The 14,257-nt window shown below is 44.3% G+C and overlaps 1 protein-coding gene across 2 annotated transcripts in view; it reads right to left on the bottom strand.

Moving 5' to 3' along the window:
• The window catches only part of BFAR (bifunctional apoptosis regulator), a 31,119-nt gene extending 17,135 nt beyond the window's left edge, over positions 1–13,984 (bottom strand). Inside the window, exons 1-3 of one of the 2 annotated variants that reach the window (XM_055340742.1) lie at positions 13,795–13,984; positions 12,652–12,700; positions 1,050–1,386 (exon numbers count right to left, since the gene is read on the bottom strand). In XM_055340742.1, coding sequence (XP_055196717.1) covers positions 1,050–1,312 — 263 coding nt within the window. In that variant the 5' untranslated portion in view covers positions 1,313–1,386; positions 12,652–12,700; positions 13,795–13,984. The remainder of the gene's footprint in view (positions 1–1,049; positions 1,387–12,651; positions 12,701–13,794) is intronic. The other variant, XM_055340741.1, reaches the window with a different exon arrangement.
• Positions 13,985–14,257: the final 273 nt, after the last annotated feature.

Here is a 14,257-nt window from a genome sequence, read left to right as displayed (position 1 = left end):
ATCAATACTAATTCCAATCTTTTAAAAAGAATATAAACAAATGAAGGTTTCTATGTATTGCTGGTATTATTAAAAATTAATTCATAAAGAGGAAAGCAAGTAGAGTTGAGTAGTAAGAGGGAGACCATTAGGTCCTACTATAGAGCTCTCTTCATTTTCAATTACACATAATCAGAGAATCTTCCTTCAACATAAGATTGACCTTTAGGTTAACAAGGCTGACAGGTAAGAGCAAGAGTTTGTCAATGTGTCTCAGATGAAAAAGAGCAGGTTAGGGATGCCTGGGTGGCTCAGTGGTTGAGCGTCTGCCTTGGGCTCAGGTGTGATCCCTGGATCCTGGGATCTAGTCCTGCATTGGGCTCCACATGGGGAGCCTGCTTCTCCCTCCGGCTAGGTCTCTGCCTCTATGTCTCTCATGAATAAATAAAATCTTAAAAAAAAAAAATAGAAAAAGCATGTTAGGTTAATGTTTTCCTGGAATTTTCTGGTATTCTGTTGGTATCAAGGCAATAGAAGAAAAGCCAGGTCTCAAAGACCTCACAAGTACATTATGAATATTATGAACAGAAGCAGAACAGAATCTACTACCTGAAAGGTCTTACCATTTGTTGTATGAGACGATGCATGGGAAACTACCTCTATTGATACAAAAACTGGAACAGAGATTAGTCAAAGATGATGAATGAAAATCAGCATCAAAAGGAATTATACAGAATTGTGGAGTTATATCACTTTCTCTATTAGATCTGGGGTGTTCTCAGTAGATACAAATCAATAAAGTGTTATACAACAAAGGATTATAAGCAGTGGTTTGATAACCAGAATTTCTTTTCCTCCTTTATGAAAATCACAAACAGATCACGGTCACCCATAAGGGAGTCTGGATCTGCAGTCCTTGAGCTCCCTGCCTCACATACGCCAGCAGATCTAGAATGTGACCATGGTGGGGGGCAGCTCGGCGCCTCTGGCCTTCTCAAACCTAGCTGCTCCCATGAAGAGAAAGCACATTGTGCCAGCTGTATGGGGTACTGATAAGGACTGAGCTTTACCTGAGGAGAATATTGACTTTGGGGAAACCTTCCCATTTTTCTCTGCATTCCGGACACTCTGTTTTCTTCGAAGAGGCCCACCATAAAGCTAGGCAGTGCCGGCAGAAGCTGTGCCCACAGTTCAAGGTGGTGGGGTTAACCAGGATGTCGTAACAGCAGTGGCAAGAAAATTCACTAACAGAAATCTGAGGGCTGGTGCTCTTGAGGGGGTCATCGTTGTCATGGGTCACTGCATTCAGATCGTTTTGCGGAGACTCTTCCATCTCTTAGCAAATTCTGGGATGTGCAGGCACAGAAAACTTCAGACTTAGAAAACTGTTGTAAAGCATCATTAAATCTAGAAAAAAAAAAAAAAGACAACAGAACTAGGACACATAGTTTAGCAGGTGTTTGAGATTACTGCCATTCTACCAAAGCTGATTTTTAAATGTGACCAATTTAACGTCTAAAAATTCACATTCCATAAACCAAATAAAACTCACTGAATTTCCTTCTGCTCGGTCATATTTCTGAAAATAAGGGAAAGCAAAACAATGTAGTGTAAAGCTTGATGGACTTGGGGTGGTGGAGAATGCTAGATCTTTCTTTTGCACTAACTTACTTGGAAAATATAATTTCTCTGGCCTGTTTCCCCAATTTCTCAAGTCTTTTCATGTGTATGATTTAAAAACAAAAGCAAAACCAAAACAGCTTCTTGGGCCAATAAAAAGTCTGGAGTTGGCAATAACAGATGTACTTCATGTAAATAATGCCTTTTGTAAAAAAAATCCAAACAAATCTGCCTTCCCGTTAGGTAATTATTTCATAAACATGTGCTTTTAGACACTCTCACAGAAAGAATGAGAAGTGAAACTTGTTTTCAGAGGGGCCCTGTGCCAGGTAAACTCCCCTGGGGCTCCATTTACCCTTTCCCCCAAATCAACCCAACACACATCACACTCTCTGGATTTGGCCAGTTTGGTGCCAGAGAAACACACTAATGTTGCTAGTAAGCAAACAGCAAGGGACCACACTCTTATTTTTATCTGGGTCTTAGGAGATTGTTTTACAGAGAGGCAGTATGGTGCAGAACACCATGGAGTTAGAATCCCAGCTTCTCATCAATCATGCACTCCATGACTATGTTTCAGTTACTTGAGCTTGCTGAACCCCGTGTTCTCAATTGTGTAACGATGGTGAACAGAAACCTTCAAGGCTTCTTGTGAGGATCAGAGACAGTTAAAGTGGCAAGGAGAGTGTATGGTGTAAATATATGTAGTGTATGGTGTGAACAGCAGCTAATGAAATGACTCTTCATACCATTTCTGGTATTAGGACAGAGCAGGCACTGGCTGGGAAGTTTCTCCACTTTGCTATTGTGAAGACAAAGTATGTCACTCACTGTTCATCACCCATAGTGCTCATGCAGAGAATGGCTCAAATTTTTCCACTTTGCAGGTACAGTGGTTAAGAAACAGGTGTCAGGGCTGGGCCGCCTGCGTTCTTTCTCTCTGCCACTCACGAGCTGCGGGGCCTGGACTTCGGGCCTGACTTCTTGAGGACTCAGCTTCCTCATGTGTAAGTAGGGGTGGTAATAGCATTGATCCTCACTGGGAGGTTTGAAGAATGAAGCATGAGAATACAAGCCGAAGTGCCTTGTACAGAAGTCTAGCACATGGTAAGTAAACCATATACAGTAGCAAGTTACCTGCTTTCCAAATATAGTCATGAGAATTTTATCACCTTTTATTTTTAAAGATTTATTTATTTTAGAAAAGAGAGAGGGAGAGTGGGGAGGGGCAGAGGGAGAGAGAAATTCCAACAGATTCTGTACTGTGCATGGAGCCTGACCTGGGGCTGGATCTAAAGACCCTGAGATCATGACCTGAGTGGAAACCAAGAGCCACCCAGGGGCCCCAAATTGTATTACCTTTTACAGAGTGACGTATGATACTTATATAGAAAGCACTATATTTTAAGCAAATCTAGGGGCGCCTGAGTGCTCGCTCAGTCAGTGGAGCTACTGACTCTTCATTTTGGCTCAGGTCATGATCTCAGGTTGTGAGACCAAGCCCGGTGAAGTCTGGCGCTCAGGACAGAGTCCGTTTAAGGTTCTTTCTCTTTCCCACTCCCTCCTCCTTGACTCCTTCTCACCACTCTTTTTCATAAATAAATAAATAAATAAATAAATAAATAAATAAATAAATAAGCAAGCAAGCAAGCAAGCAAGCAAGCAAGCAGGCAAATCTATGAACAAAAACTAGAAGAAAATACAGTGAAGTATTTGTAGTGGTTGTGGGTATGTTGGGTGGGAAGGGTTGCAATTCTTTTGGTTTTCTGTATTTATCAAGCTGTTCTTAATGAAAATGTACAATGTTATAATAATTGTAAAAAATATATATATAAAATTGTAAAAAAAAAAAATTACATTCCTTTTGGCCCAATACCAGCGGGGGATTTTTAACTCAAAGAATAAACACAACTAAATTTTAACCTCAGTGTGAAAGCAGAATAGAAATTCCTCATGAGTACTAAAAAGATTATTAGGCAAAGATAAATGTAAAGTTAAAAGATAAACATAAGATACAAAAATTTAAAATATAGTAAATCAAATTAACACAGTTATTCACAATAATAAATAATAGTAAAGAGGGGAGAAATCTTTTGTAGAGGCCTAAACTGTTTTTTTCTGGGGCACCTGGCTGGGTCAGTCAGTGGAGCATGTGATTTTTGATCTCGGGGTCATGAGTTTGAGCCCCATGATGAGTAAAAGGGGTTACTTAAAAATAAAACCTTAAAAAAAAAAACAAAAAACCTCTGTTGTTTGGAAGAGTTCATATAAATGTTCTTAATGACAATCTCTAAATCATTTCTGATGATTCTATTTGCTTATTATTTGTATGTTTAGGAACATTAAAAAAATTCCTAAGTGTTTTCCTTTCGATTTTCCTTTCCTATCAAAATCATTTTGATAAAGTAGTTCCTTTATCTGGTTAATATTGGTTAAACAACTACCACGAGGAGAACAGTATTCTAGGAAACAATAGTTGAACCACTGCTATTTATTTACTTATCATCATTTAAAAATATTTTGTTTATTTGAGAGAGAGTGAGTGCAAGCACTCGTACAAGAGCAGGGGTAGGGAGGGGCAGAGGGGAGAGGCAGGCTCCCCGCTGAGCAGCCCCTCCTCCCCCAAGACAGGGCTTGATTCCAGGACCCTGGGATCAGGATGTGAACCAAAGGCAGACGCTTAACCAAATGAGCCACCCAGGTGCCCTGAACCACTGCTATTTATTGAGATTCTATGAGCTGGGCAGTGTGCAGGCCCTTTAAGTACATTCAGGATCTCATCTGGATTCAGTGTCAGAGGAAAGATCCCAAGGCTTCCAATGAGGGCTGGGCAGGGGGTCAGAAAAGAGGGGCCTGATGTGGGCACTGCTTGTCAGTGTTTTCATGGGGAGCAGTGAGTGACCCTAGAGTGACAGGTCTGGTACAGGTGGCTTTTGTACCTAGTTAGTGACAGGTGGGTCTACATAAAGGTTTCAGGGGCAATCAGATCAGCAAAGCTGTGCTTGAGGATGACAAATCCCTCAGGAAGGAGGGCAAGACTAGGATAACTTAGAAATAAAATGTTTATCACTCTGGGACAAAGGTAACAAAAAATGAAAAGAGCAAAGGAATGAAAGGTGATAAAGGCATCAATGTATCTGAGAGACATTAAGAAAATAATGTATGGGTTCTTGTGACTAGAGAGAAAGAATGATCAAAGATGCTGCCTAGGTGTCAGAGCTAGGGAAGAAGAAAGGTACTTGTGATATAAATGGGTCACTGTGACTGCATGGGGCCAATCTTAAAAAGAAGTGGAGTTTTAGAAAAGTTGAGTTTGCGGTAATGAGGACTTCCAAATAGAAGTGTCTAATGAGCAGCTGGAGATACAAAACTGTAGTTGGAAGGAGGTCAAGGAGGCCTTCAAAGTGATCTGCAGAGAACTGACAGTGTGTACTGAGAAATTGTCATTTCTCACCAATTAGACTTTTAAAACTAGGAGGTAAAAGCAGTTCCTAGCTTACCGGCTCTGAAAGTTTTTTTTTCTCATGGGAGAAAACAAACCGCACGCTGGCATCTAAAATGTCCTTTTAGGTTGTATTTTGAAAAGCTGAAGTAGCCACTAACTTTGTCTTAAAAAATTGTCTTTAACAAACTAGAAAAACAGCACAGACTTTGATTATATCTTAGGAATGTTGCTAGCTTCAGGTTACCCTCAATCCAAAATGTAAAAGCTAAGGGAGAAAGAATACACGTCTTAACCAAAGTCAGTTAATGTCTTCTGCTATTTCTGTCTGGCTGCATTTGGGTTATTTCCATGAGGAAAAGCAGCACTTTCAGAGGAAGAAAGCACCTCTTAAGTGATAAAATGTAGCTCAGACACTCAAGTTCCAAACAGCAGGTCAACACATCCTCCTGCATTGGCAATGATTAAAGGCCTCTTTGAGGAGACCAGTTCTCGAGGATGTTTATAGATGTTCTCTATAAACTCAGCCCACAGCAGGAGCCGTGGGAGGGTTTGCTGGCTCTTTAGGAGTCCCTTCACAAGTACACATTAGAATGTCCCTGTGGCCCCCTATCCTTTTTTCCTCTCAAAGGCCCCAGAGAGGACTGGTAGGTGATGGGGGTGGGGGGGACGACAGAGGAACTAATTCCATTCTCCACCCCTGGTGCCCTGGTTCACGTGGATACACTTTGGTTTGTGTTTAAGCCTCACACGAAATGACAAGTGTTAATTATCTAATTCAAAACTAAGGAGGGAGAATGCCTGAGTTTGGAAAAGTCTGTGAAACTGCAAACAGAGGGGAGTTTAAAATGACAGGTTGCCCACCACAGAATTGAAGAGTACAGCAAACCTCTGGAGACTGAGTCACTCTGAGGTGTTGTGGTTTCTTGAATCAAAATTTGCATCTTCAACTGGTATCTGTAGGGGCATGTCAAGAGACGTGCCCCAAAATTACATGCCAAAGTTGTGTTTGTGCATATGAGTGTAATATGACCGCTTGCCTGAAGGAAATCTATACTTGTTAGGCTTTCAAAGAGGATTACGCGAATGAAGTTAAAAACTACGATGTAGGGACGCCCGGGTAGCTCAGTGGTTGAGCATCTGCCTTTGGCTAAGGGCGTGATCCTGAGGTCCTGGGATCGAGTCCCACCATCAGGCTCCTTGCAGAAAGCCTGCTTCTACCTCTGCCTATGTCTCTGTCTCTCTGTGTGTCTCTCATTAACAAATAAATAAAATATTAAAAAAAAACTACTGTTTATCCACCAGGATAGACTTAAAAAAAATTTTTTTTAAGATTTTATTTAGAGAGTGAGAGCACTCACACATGCAGGGGAGAGGGAGAGGGAAGGAGAGGGAAAGGGAAATAATCCCAAGCAGACTCCCTGCTGAGTGCAAAGCCTCACCTGGGCTGATCTCACAACCCTAGCATTATGACCTGAGTTGGAACCAACAGTCAGACACTTAAGCCACCCATGTGCCCCAGGACAAAGACTTAAAAATTTATTTATTTTAGAGAGAGTGATAGTGCAAGTGGGAGGGAGGGGCAGAGGGAGAGGGGGAGGGAGAGAATCTCAAGCCGACTCTGTGCTGACTACAGAGCTTGAAGCAGGGCTTGATCCCATGACCTGAGCTGAAATCAGGAGCAGGACACTTCACGGACTGAGCCACCCACGTGCCCCCAGGATAAAGAGTTTTTTTTTTTTTAATTTTTATTTATTTATGATAGAGAGAGAGAGAGAGAGAGAGAGAGAGGCAGGCAGAGACACAGGCAGAGGGAGAAGCAGGCTCCATGCACCGGGAACCCGATGTGGGATTCGATCCCGGGTCTCCAGGATCACGCCCTGGGCCAAAGGCAGGCAGGCGCCAAACTGCTGCGCCACCCAGAGATCCCGGATAAAGAGTTTTTAATGCTCTACATCCCTCTGCTTCCTAGAGTGATTATTATAATGAGCCACCTGGTGAGCCTTTCCACAGTGATGCAATATTACTGTCGTGAACTTCCACCCTCTGTGTCCTGGAACAGTCTCCGCGTGGGCAGCCACCAAGTCTATCGTGGTGACATCTGGCTTTTGGACAGGCTTTCACTTGGTGCTCCTATTTATTTATTTATTTATTTATTTATTTATTTATTTATTTATTTATTTATGACAGTCACAGAGAGAGAAAGAGAGAGAGGCAGAGACACAGGCAGAGGGAGAAGCAGGCTCCATGCACCGGGAGCCCGATGTGGGATTCGATCCCAGGTCTCCAGGATCGCGCCCTGGGCCAAAGGCAGGAGCCCAACCGCTGCGCCACCCAGGGATCCCGGTGCTCCTCTTTCTTACCCTACCCTCTCTTTCTTTCCTCCTCTTCTCTCCCTTTCTCTTGAATTTAATGCCGGCAATTCAATGAAAAAAATCTGATTTCATATAAAAATCCAGACTTCTGGCTTCTGTTGAAATAAGTCAGATGATCTGGCATGACTAGGATGTCATATGGAGTGACAAGAATCAGCTTGAGCTAGGTAACTCTGAAGCTACACCCTTCAGATAGGGCATGCCCTGCTCGGGTTTGCTAGTCCTCACCCACTCACTTTTCCTCATTTCTGTTTCCTGTCTGACCTCGGGCATATCTGTGTGAATATTTGTGTTTTCATAACCTCTCCCTTAGGTGATGCCTTCAGAGTCTACTGAGGAGTGTATGATGCTTCTGGGTTACCTGGTCTTGGGCTAGCATGCTTTAGTTGTGTCAGCTTAGAGTTTTCCTGTCCCTTAATTTGCAGGCAGGTTGTTTACAATCATTGCTGAGAAAGTGATTGCCTATAAGGTCTTCCAAAAAGTTTTCTAAATTACTGCTTCTATTTTCTTTTACCTTCAGAGGCCAGATATCCATGTTCAGTAGGTTCCATGTGTGAAAGGCTCTGGATGGATCTGAGAGCAAGTCTAAAAATTCTAAGTTGGCTTTGTCTTATTATATCCAGAGACCCAGGTCAAAATGAATTAAGTGAGAGTTTGTGGGCTCTTCCATATATCAAATATTTAGTATAGGCCTTTGCGACACCTGCTTTAATATTTTGGAGTTATTTACTTCCTGGCCCTGAGAAAGAGTATAATTTTTTCCGATGTTTATTTGCACCATATAACAATGGTATGTACACCTCAGTTTTACAATCACCAGACAGTTTTTGAGTCCCAGCTTCACTGTTTATTAGCCATGAGACTGTGGGCAAATTAGTCACTCTCGCCAAGTCTCCCATTAACATAGAAAGGAATGGGGTTCCTACCACCTACCTCACATGAGCATTAAAGAGACACATGTAAGCACTAGCACATAGGAAGCGTTCAGTAAATGTGGTCTCCTCTTCCACTTCATGGTCCATATGTCTGACACTTTCCCAACCGTGTAAGTGAGGAATCCCAAAGGTTCTCATGCTCATGGCATATAATCAACAATTTGTTCTGATATCTCACCAATGTAACTTTTAAAACACCTGGAGAGATTTTACTTCCTGAGGAAAATACCATCTCTAAAATTTCAGTGTCAAGAAATGGCATAAAGCTTTGGAAAACACAAATACATAAAATATAACATGAACACACTGTACAGTTGATTTCTTCTTCAACATTCATAGGGTTTGGTCTGTTGGCACAACTGATAGTAACAATTATCACAGTCTGATGACTTGGGCAATTTCAAGATCTCTATCACTGGAACCTTTTCTAGGTTTCCCAAAAGAAATACCTAACTGACATGCTATAGTTATCTGAAAAATCTATGAAGGAAGAAAAAGGGCTGAGATACAATCTCCCAATTATTCTGTGTGATTAAAGAACTTGCAAGGAACTTGGCTACTGCTCCCTTGAAAGGAAAATTGTTTGACTTGATCAACTACTTATCTGTGGGTTCATCTAACCGACTACTCTCTGGAAGGAGGTTGCAGCACTGCTGTCACCTGTTCGATGCCTCAGTAACCCCAAGAGCAATTAATACAATAATTTGCACTGAGTTTATCAAAGAGGAATACATTAATTCTGAGTTTAAGTGGAGAATTTTTTAAAAAGATTATTTATTTATTTATTCATGAGAGACACACAGAGAGAAGCAGAGACACCGGCAGAGGGAGAAGCAGGCTCCCTGCAGGGAGCCCGATGTGGGACTCTATCTGGAACTCCGGGATCACGCCATGAGCTGAAGGTGGGTGCTCAACCGCTGAGCCACCCAGGTGTCCCTCAGTGGAGGATTTTTATACCTTACCTTATAAAGATGTCATGTAATGACGGATAACTCTTTAGAAGTCATAATCTTCAAAGTGCTTTGTTCAGTGGCATCGAATTACAGTTCTACCTCTATTCAACAAAATGTTTACTGTGACAAGAGTACATGCCAGCATTTTAGGAATAATCCTTTGGAAGACTAATTTATTGGGATTCCAGCCTGAAAATATAATCTCAATCATTACTTAGCAAAGATGTTTCACTGCAAGAATACAGAAGTTTTGGCTTCCTATGGGCCTTTAAATAGGCTATTTATTCCTTGTCATTACAAATTACACGACAACAAAGAATAATGACCATTGCTAATATTTACTGAGTCCTTATAATGTGAAACGCAACTCTATGAGATAATTATTACTCTCACTCCATTTTACAGATGAGAAAATGGAGACCTCATTTATATAGGGCAGAGTCAGGTACTGAATCATGGTCTCAATAAAATGTGACCTCGTAACTCTATATTATCCCAATAACAATCAGTAATAGCTAATGGTTTGAAGGACTAATTTGCTCCTTTATGCTATTAGAAAGTTGCGAAGTCCAAACTGGAGAAAATAAACTAGGATGTGAGAACACTGCGTTTTGGAACATGAACTCCAGCTTGTGGCTGTTAGGGGGAGCATGGGGTTCCATGAGATAAATAAGCAGAAGCAGTCACAATAGAAATAGGGGTGAGAGGGGCACCTGGCTGGCCCAGTAGGAAGAGATGCAACTTTTAATCTCAGGGTCATGAGTTTGAGCCCCACACTGAGATTAAGTAACAGAGATTACGTAAATGAATAAATAATTAAACAAACAAACCTAAAAAAAAAAAAAAAAGACACGGGGTGCCTATTTCTGCCACCCCAGGCCTACTTCTGGAGACACCACTATATACACTAGTAGAATTACTACAGACATTTTAAACATCCAAAGAATGACTGCACACTTCTAGTGACTATGAGATACAAAGAAATGTGCCCACATGTAAGCAAGGCAAGGGTAAGAAATAGCAATAAAAAGAGAATATATATATATATATACACACACACACACACACGTATATATATATATACACACATACATATTAAAGAGAATATTATGTGTATTTCTTGTAGGTGGCAGACACTGGCTTTCATTAATACAAGAGAAGCATTTCCGGGCTCTTACCATATCAACTCTTATCCAAACAGATTTTCTTTCTGGAAGGAGTCAGAAATTACCAGGGCAAAGGTAGCTAGCTAACTCACAAGAGGTTGACTGGCTGCCTGAACTTTGAGGCATGATTTACTGCTGGTGAGAGGTACTGGGCAGAACAACACACAGAAGGCTGTTCTGGCTCTCCAAGACTGATTTTGTTTCTGTTACGTGGCATATGCTCAGTGACCTATCCTGTACTAAATGCTGTAGATGTCAGTAACTTGTGATTAAAAATACTGGTCAGTAAGCAGACTTCAGTTATCAGTTTGAGTTGTCTTTCCCTCTCCAATCAAATTCTGAGCTCTTTTAGATCAGGTATCAAGCCACGGAGTTCTATTATTGTACCTGAAGTAGTTGGCACAAAGATGGGTTCTGGATATTTGCAGATGAAAATCAAATCAACGTATATCTGACCCCCTATTGTAGTAATTTCTTTAGAATCTCTGACAGAATCACCTGCAAGGTTGGTGAACCTGAATAAGGATATCTGAGAGAGAGAGGCCCAGGAATGTACATTTTAAACAAACCCCTTGGGCAGCCCGGGTGGCTCAGCAGTTTAGCGCTGCCTTCAGGCCAGGGCCTGATCCTGGAGACCCGGGATCGAGTCCCACGTTGGGCTCCCTGCATGGAGCCCGCTTCTCCCTCTGCCTGTGTCTCTGCCTCTCTCTTGTGAATAAATAAAATCTTAAAAAAATAAATAAACAAAGCCCTTAGGAGATGCTTGCGCATACAGACGTTTGGGGACTAGAGAGCTGTTGCATACTAATAAATAAATGTATATACCTAAATATGTTTCAGACAAGGTACGGGTACGGTGTGAGCACAATAAAGTTTAAATAACACTTCCAACATCATTTCCTCTTCTCTCCAAACTCTCCTCTCTCCAATGTCTGAATCATCCTCCTGGAGCAAAATTCCAATCAAATGTTTCCTTTGCTCAAAACCTTCTTGACCATGAGAAATTAAAGCCCATAATTGTAAGCTTGTCATTTAAGAATCTTTATGGAATGCTAAAAAATCAACACAACTTTTTAATGAGGCTTTTTTTTCCCCCCTAAAGTAGGCTATATGCCCATAGTGGGGCTAGACTTCATGACCCTGAAATCATGAGTCCCATGTCCTATGGACTGAGCCAGCCAGGAGCCCCAATACAAATTTTTAAGTAGAGTAGTAGAAAGTCTGGAGCCAGAAAGACTGATTTCAAATCCCAGCTCTACCAATTCATGGTGTGACCTCAGGCAAGTCTGAGGTCTTAATCTCTGCCTCCGTGTCCGTGTCCTCAACTATAAAACGGGGATATTAATATTACTGATAAGGGTGTTGATAGGAGTAAATGAATAGATGCACCACACTCAGAATAGTGCCCAGCACATAAGTGCAACATGAATGCTAGCTAATACTATTATTATAATTATCTCCTACTTCTTTAGTTACTAATGACACTTTGGTCCCATCTCTTAATTCCTGCTCCTTGGTCCATTTTTCTGTAACACACTGTTCCAGTCATCTGTAATGCAGCTCCACACCTTCACTGGGTCAAAAGTATTCAACTGACAAGATCCAAATCCTCAAGACGCATGGGTGGCTCAGGGGTTGGGCATCTGCCTTCTGCTCAGGGTGTGATCCTGGGGTCCTGGGATCCAGCTGAGCATCAGGTTCTCTGCAGGGAGCCTGCTTCTCCCCCTGCCTGTGTCTCTGCCTCTCTCTGTGTGTCTCTCATGGATAAATAAAACCTTTAAATCAAATTAGCCCTTCCTGCCTCTGTGCATTCATGTAACTTTGATTTGTGCGTCTTTCCTCATCTCCTGGACTGTAATTTCCCAGGAGAGCCTTGTATACTCAAAACAGTTGTTAGGAACAGAGAGAAGTGAGTTCCAAACAGGTCGCAGTTATTCTCCCCGGGTCTCCTCTTCCCCATTCTTTTTTTTTATTTATTTATTTACGACAGTCATAGAGAGAGAGAGACAGAGACACAGGCAGAGGGAGAGGCAGGCTCCATGCACCGGGAGCCTGATGTGGGACTCGATCCCGGGTCTCCAGGATCACGCCCTGGGCCAAAGGCAGGCGCCAAACCGCTGCGCCACCCAGGGATCCCCTCCTCTTCCCCATTCTTAAGTCCAAGATAATAATAATATCTACCTTGAAGGAGGTTTAGATGTAAACTCTATCCACAGGTACTCAAGAGAGCCTAGAGGACAACAACAGATGTATTAACAGTTGGCACTTACGGAGTGCCGGTTACGTAAGGTCAGCGCCAAGCAGGAGGGCACGAAGTCTTTCCAGCACGTCTATGCAGACAGGCAGAGAAACGCAGAACACATCTGACACCCAGACTGGCTGTTTACCAAACAGCTTTGACAAGAACAAACCGAACCACCTAAACTCACACGTGCACCCTGAGCCGCCGGCTCGGGGCTGTGCCTGGAGGAGAGAGGAAAGAGCTTCTTCCGAGGGTGACATCAAGACCACCCTCCAAAGGACCGACCAATGGGCTATAGCAGGGAGGACCCAACGGCGACAGCTGAGGGCATGACAGCGTCTGGGCTCTTTCTCTTCTCCATCAAAGTTGGGGGGCGGGGGGGGGGGAGGGTGGCCGCCCAGCGACCGGCTAAAGATCCTCAGTTAAGACGCAACCCGATTCTCGGTTACCCTTTTTTTTGTTTTTTTCTTTCTTCAAAGAAAACTCCCTTTATGCACAAGTTCCCCTTAGGAGCCGCGGAATCAGAGCAGCTGGGTTCTCGCCGAAACGCAGCGCGACTTTTTTTGCGGTTTCTCTGTCGCCTTTTGTGCGCGTCCGTTACCCTGTTTGATAACGGGAGCAATCGTTCCGCTTTCGGGCAGGAACTGCCTCGCCGGTCGGACCCGAAGCCCAGGTTATCAGGGGCCTGATGGATTCTGGACGCGCCGCCCAAGGCTGCGGCTGCGGCTGCGGCTGCGGCTGCGGCTGCGGCTGCGGCTGCGGCTCCCGCGCGGCGGGCGTCTCTTCGTCCCCCTCCCCCGCACCGCCCGCCCGCCCAGGTGCAAGGAAGCGATGCCCCCTCCCTCCCGCCCCGGGGAGGTCCCGGAGCGGCCAGCTGAGCCTGACCCCCGAGGGCACGCAGGCGAGACCCGCCGGGCAAGGACGCGGGCGGAAGAGCGGCCGCCCGGGGGGTCCGCGCCCCGCGGCCCGGACGGCGCCGCTCGGGCCCCCGGCCTGCCTGGAGCCCCGCGCACCCTCTCCGACCCGTCCCTCCCCGCCGCCCGGATACCCAGCCCGGGCCTCCCCGCCACGCCGGCGCTTACCACCGCACTCCTTCCGGGCCCACCCGGCCGCCAGCCGCCTCCCGGACCCCCGCGGAAGCGGAGCAGAAGGAGGCCGCTCCACTTCCGGAAGTGAGCGAGGCCTCACTGCGGAGGAGCGTGCCCCCGGCCCGCGACCATAGAGAAGCCGCGCCCGCCGCCCGGCCCGCTCAACCCCGCGACCTCCCCGCCGCCTAGAGCGGCCACTCCCCGGACCCGGGCTTGGGCGCATGCGTGCCACTCCCATCCCGCCCTTTCCAGGGCTGGGGCTGCGCTGTTCCAGCCCGAGGGCGAGGCGGGTGTCACGTTCGGGTCGTCCCGGGAGCCTGTTTCTGTGTCTGGAGGAAACAGCTTCCTCCAGAAATTAAATATTATAAGACCGCACTGTAGTGCCCGTTTTTTTTTTTTTTGTTAGTTTTTTTTTTTTGTTTGTCTTTTTGTTTTTTGCCTTCGTATGGTAGGCAGA

The sequence above is a fragment of the Nyctereutes procyonoides genome, unplaced genomic scaffold, assembly GCF_905146905.1.
Source record: "Nyctereutes procyonoides isolate TBG_1078 unplaced genomic scaffold, NYPRO_anot_genome, whole genome shotgun sequence".
In the NCBI taxonomy this organism is placed as follows: domain Eukaryota; kingdom Metazoa; phylum Chordata; class Mammalia; order Carnivora; family Canidae; genus Nyctereutes; species Nyctereutes procyonoides.
This window is presented reverse-complemented; position numbering and strand designations above follow the sequence as displayed.